At 46.2% G+C, this 5,660-nt stretch overlaps 1 protein-coding gene across 1 annotated transcript in view; it reads right to left on the reverse strand.

The window, feature by feature from the left end:
- LOC106816091 (T-complex protein 1 subunit zeta-like) overlaps positions 1-5,527 on the reverse strand; it is a 32,000-nt gene extending 26,473 nt beyond the window's left edge. Inside the window, 6 exon segments of the mRNA XM_014820646.1 lie at positions 1,898-2,008; positions 3,072-3,177; positions 4,087-4,267; positions 4,935-5,069; positions 5,318-5,381; positions 5,514-5,527. Coding sequence (XP_014676132.1) covers positions 1,898-2,008; positions 3,072-3,177; positions 4,087-4,267; positions 4,935-5,069; positions 5,318-5,381; positions 5,514-5,527 — 611 coding nt within the window.
- Positions 5,528-5,660: the final 133 nt, after the last annotated feature.

The following is a 5,660-nucleotide window of genomic DNA, read 5'->3' on the forward strand; positions in this document are numbered from 1 at the left end:
GGTAACACGACTTCCTTAAAGACCAGAATCCAGATGGCCCAGTTGCCTAGGAACTTGCCAAAGCTTAGAGCCAATCTATACTCTCTTTTTCTACACGTGCAGATAGTAATGTCAAACTGTGTGCACTTATCTTCCTAAACATTGTGTTTGTATCGCACTTATCACACAAAATAGGTTAGAACTTGGATATACGAAGTGGCCAGGCAATTAACGCCTCGCGTTACGAAAACTGTTGTACGAGCTGAATATAAGGTATATTAGTCATTATATATATAACTGAAAGTAGCATAGTGACGTGCAAAATCTACAGCGTGGACTTCTTCTCTCTCTGTACTCTTCTCGGCGGCGCAGTGAGGCTGAACGCTGGCATTCTCTACAAGTCCGCGGAGCGAAGAGGAGAAGCCTTTTGGACGGACGAAGGCAGTTCATCAAGGATCGCGTGGAGAATGGTTAATCGCCCGCTGAAAGAGAGATGTGCCGACGAAACGACAAGTGGCTTCCGTCGTCATCACCAGAAGGTAGTCTGTTGTTGTGTTTGTTGTGTTGTGTGCGTTGTTTGTTGCTCTCTGTAGTATTGTTGTTGTTGTGTTTGTTGTTGTCGTTGTTGTTGTTGTTGTTGTTGTTGTTGTTGGTGTTGTCGATTATCTTCTATCTTCCACAACTTCCTGGTGTATTCCTTCAAGAGTATGCGTATGCATGTTTCATAGCACACTTCGCAGCAGCCTTTGCTTTCTTCTTTGTCCGTACGCAAAGTGCAACCAAAAAAGGGCAAAATGACCAGCTGTCGCGTCGTCGTCTTTGTCAAGGCGGCTAAATATAACAAGGAGAGAAAGTGCGCCATATCTGGCCAAAATGGGTTCGGCAGAGACCCTAGGAAACAGATAGTGTTCTAATTGTCTCTGGGCTTCGGTCTGCACAGCCCGTTTCAGCTGATGTATGGTCATAGAGTGTGCCGCCCTGAGGCGAAAAAAGCCATACAGCAATCCGCTTCTCTCGCTTGTTATTTAACTCCTTGGGTCTTGTCATTAATCATTGATGTCATCAATCATGTCATGCGTCATATATCATCGCTTGGATGAATTTTACAACGGCAACTGACGGGCATTTGCCGCCGGACGGAACATATTGTGTGCCGTCAGAGTGTTGCCTACAGTTTCTACTTGCCTGTAGAAAAGGCTCACAGCCTCTGACACCCCTCTGACAGGCAAGTAGCACCTAAAAAAAACAAAAACAATTTCTACTTCACAAAATATAAGTAATTCTGTTCACTTTTTATGGTTAAATTGCTGCATTATACTTCCTGTTTTACTATATTGTTCGATGTGAACATACACTCGTGACTCATACATAGCCCATAGCAAGCAATGAATGTCAGGAACATTAATTCAAATCGGTTTTTAGGATTTTTAACTAGTTGAGAAACAATCTTATCAAGTAAGAATTTGACGATTTGTTTAGTCCCGTTAGTTCTTACTTTTAATGTAAAAAAATGGGAATTTTTTTTTACAAATTTTACCATAGAAAATTCGTGACGTAGTCAATTTAAAGGAAACCCCCCAAAAATTGTCAATTTTATAAAGAGCTACATTATACAGAGGTGGTGTTTTACTGTTATCACTGCCACTCAAGAAAAATGTCAAAAGTGTTCTTTATAGATAGATGCACATTCCATAGAAGTGGTTTCATTGTATCCATCCGTCACTCTACACAAACACCCTAGTGTCTTTTAAAAACACGTTGTTTGTTCTATATATTTCTGCTTCACTATATAACCGCCAATAAACGGAAAACACCCAGATGCGTTATTCATAGACGGCCGTCCGTTCAACAGAGACGTCCGTCGACACAGGAGAGAGTACACGGAACGCGGCAGGCGTCGGCAGTCTACGGTACTTGCCTCTTCTCGTACTCCATGGAGACGTTGCAGGTGAGGATGAAGGCGTTGCTGACACGCTTCTTCATGTCCGGGTGACGCGCGCCGTGGTCCATCACCAAGCCACGAACCAGCCTGCAAACAGCACCCATGAACAATGAAGCCACGAGCAACCACACGAGTCGACCCCCCCCCCCATGAGCAATGAAGCCACTAGCAACCACACGAGTCATGCGTCTAAACAGAGGAATTGCTCCGACCTGTGATTGGAGGATAAAAATAGACCCCGCCCACTTTTCCATTTTTGGAGGATAAAAATAGAATTCGTGACGTTTCGTTTCACCGGTCATAGCTGCGCGTGCATATTTGCTCATTAATTAGACTAATCGCGCTTCAATAGACTCAAAATTCACAGAGATTAAGGCTACGACATGTGTCTATAATAGCTAGAATTTATAGAAATGTAACTCAAATCGTTCGCTCCATATGATAGTTAGTACACGTTCCTACCCGTAATAGCATAGCGTATGTGGCGGGAGTGGGTGGGGTCTATTTTTATCTTCCAATCACAGGTCGGAGCAATTTCGTCTGTTTAGACGCATGACACACGAGTCGACCTCCCATGAGCAATGACGCATCCAATACTCGCACAACGATCCACCCTCGCAAATCGATCAATTTAATACAGTGGTACTCAGCTTCATCAGAACATGTGAAAAACTATGGAAATGTCCGTATAATGGTCCATCACCAAGCCACGAACCAGCACGCACAAACACACCAGGGAAAAAATTAAAATGTATTTTTCGGGGGCTACTTTTCAAGCTCGCGTGCATAAAAATAGCACGCTAAAATTTGGTTTGCATTGAACTGTATGCAAATTTACGGGGGCTCTTTTTTGGCATTTCCGGGGCTCTTTTTGGCATTTCCGGGGCTCTTTTTGGCATTTCCGGGGCTCTTTTTGGCATTTTGGGGGCTAAATCGCCCCGAGACCCCGTGTATTTTTTTCACTGAAACACACACATGTAACGAGGACGCATTCCGTACTCGCACGACGACTCTGCACCCTCGTAAACCGATAAATTAATACAGTGGTCCCCCGATTTATCAGGACGAGTCGGAAATCACGGAAAATGTCCCGATTAAGCGGCGGTCCTGATAATAATAGCGCGCATGATGATTATGTTTCAACACTCACTGCGTGGCCTGCTCCGTCTTGTGCTGCATCTCCATTATCTCGACCATGTGCAAGTCGATCGGCTGCTTGTCCCGCTTGATCGCCAAAACCGCGTCGACTATGATCTACAAAAAACACGGGAACATACATTAGGAATCGGCTGTAAACTAGCTACCACGACCAACGACTTCAAGCTAAACACGAACACTGCTTTCAGGTCTGTTGCTTCATGCAGAATGAGCGGCAATCTTGCCTGGAACACCTATGTTTCTATCTCTGTGTAGTATGAGGCTACCCTTGTTTCCCCTTTACCTACTCGCCTCACAGGGTACCAAGTAGGTAGGTAGGTGAAAAATCTTTTTTATTTTGTTTTGGCCCGAAATGCGTAGTGTATAGGGGAGTTCGTATATGTCTGTTGTTGTGTAGTGGATGTTTGTTGTGGGCGAAGCGAATTGTGATTTTTTTTTTATGTTTGGCGAAACCGAAATTAATGTTTTGTGTTCGTTGTGGTGTGAGATCGTGGGGGCGGCACTACAGATGTGTCGAGTGGTAGCGCGGCGTGGTTGGGGCGGAGGTCGGTGTGCGCCTAACGGAGAACAGAGGGCAAGTATTTTATTTCGCGCGCCTGATTGCTGTGGATGAGGGACAGGGCTCGAGGGCGAGCGAGGGGTGGCGCCTGGGTGGGGTACAGGACAGCCGGGTGGGTACGTGGGGATGAGGTCGTGGGTGGAGAGCCACCGACGAGCGAAGGCGCGGGCAGATGCCTGCAGACACACTAGATAGGCTCGGGAGTTTTCCAGGGCAGGGGGCCGCTTTAGTGGTTGCCCGGCTCCGCACATAGTGCAGAACGGGGGCCACCTATTGACAACAATTCACACGAGGTCTCACATCACCCATCAACAACACGCTCGGTCACGCACCACACATCACAGCGATTTAGCTGACCACATGCATCCCCCCCCCCCCACACACACCGCACGCCACGCACGCACGGCACTGCATACCCCAGCCGCAGCATCACTCGACGCACCACAGTCTATCATCTTCTCTGGCCGATCTCCTGCTGAGCTTTGCTGCGCGGGCAGCGAGGGTGCGCGAGACCATTGATCCAGCGTGTCTCGATCCATCTCCATCGACACCTTCACCTGGTCCAGCACCTCCAGCGCCTTCACCTTCGCGAGCTCAAAGCCCTCCGTGATGACGCGCGGATGCAGACCCTGAGCAAGAGGAAGCACGGAAGGAGGGTGAGAGGGTGGAAGTAACTTTCTTGGGGAGGTAAGGTAATTGTCACCTTCGCGAGCTCAAAGCCCTCCGTGATCACGCGCGGATGCAGACCCTGAGCAAGACGCAAACGTGGAAGGAGGGTCAGGGGACACTCTACGTGTATTTGAATTACATGTAATAAACATGGAGGGAAGCTTAGAGGATGGAAGTAACTTTCTCGCGGAGGTAAGGTAGGTGCCACATTCGTTCCAAGTCGAAGACTTGGCAGTGTTAGAAATGAGTCTAAAAACGCGCCAAGCCCAGAGTTTGAAAATTTGGATTTTTGCTTTATATAATTATTATTATATAACTGCCAAATTCTTTTTAAGTCGATAACATGGCAGTTTGGCAGAAAAACCGAGCCAGGCCCCAGTTCGAAATTTCTTTCCCCTATATATGACCTACACTAAGATCTATAAAATGTAGCCGGTCCTGCCCAAAAAGTTACGAGTTCCGGACTGGTTAGTAAGAAGAGCGACGACAGTTTATAAATTGACAGTTAAGGTAATGCCACAGGTAATGTAAAAGGACAGGGGATCCAAGATGATATGAAGAACGTCACGAGGAGCGCGTGGTGGTTGCCGGCGACGCTTCGCGCGAGCGGTGGCGCCTCCTACATACCTCGCTGACGTACATGTCCGCCTGCTTCAGCAGTTCGCCGATGATGAGCACGTTGGAGGTCGTGCCATCGCCCGTGATGTCATCCTGTGCCGTCGCAACGCGGGCGATCATTGACGCCGTCGGATGCTGAATTTGCTGAAACATTACATCTAACACATTCCAACGCAGGTTTTAACTCGATACAGTCGAAACTCTTTAGTGCAGAACCACTTAGGACTGGACAAGTGCGGGACCGACAGAATCTGACCCTTTAAATTCGTCTATGTACACTGGACTTGTTGCAAAATCGCATTCACCAACGCACTTTTAACTAGAAACGTTGTAAACGGTCAAAACTCTGCGTAAAAATACTACAACTATTTTACAAACTTTTCCATAATTACCATTTCGTGGAGAAGTACGTTTCCATCCTTTGTTAGCTTAATGTCGCCCGCACCAGACACCAACCTATGTTAATTTGAAACCAACTTCATTACAAACAAATCTAGAAATACTGACAATAAAAATCAGGTATTTTTATGTTAAAATAAAATAATGGATTTGAGAATTTTTCTAATCTGTAATCATTGCCATTAGTGCATTACATTAGTCATTATCAGTCAAACTGTCAATTTACTGCTGGCAGCCGCAATGCTAGACCGAATAATTCTGTCCCATATAACCTTTTTTATATTTTGGTGAGGGTTATATTGGGACAGAACGGGGTTCATTGAAATTTCGTGAGAT

The sequence above is a fragment of the Priapulus caudatus genome, unplaced genomic scaffold, assembly GCF_000485595.1.
Source record: "Priapulus caudatus unplaced genomic scaffold, Priapulus_caudatus-5.0.1 Scaffold1284, whole genome shotgun sequence".
In the NCBI taxonomy this organism is placed as follows: Eukaryota; Metazoa; Priapulida; class Priapulimorpha; order Priapulimorphida; family Priapulidae; genus Priapulus; species Priapulus caudatus.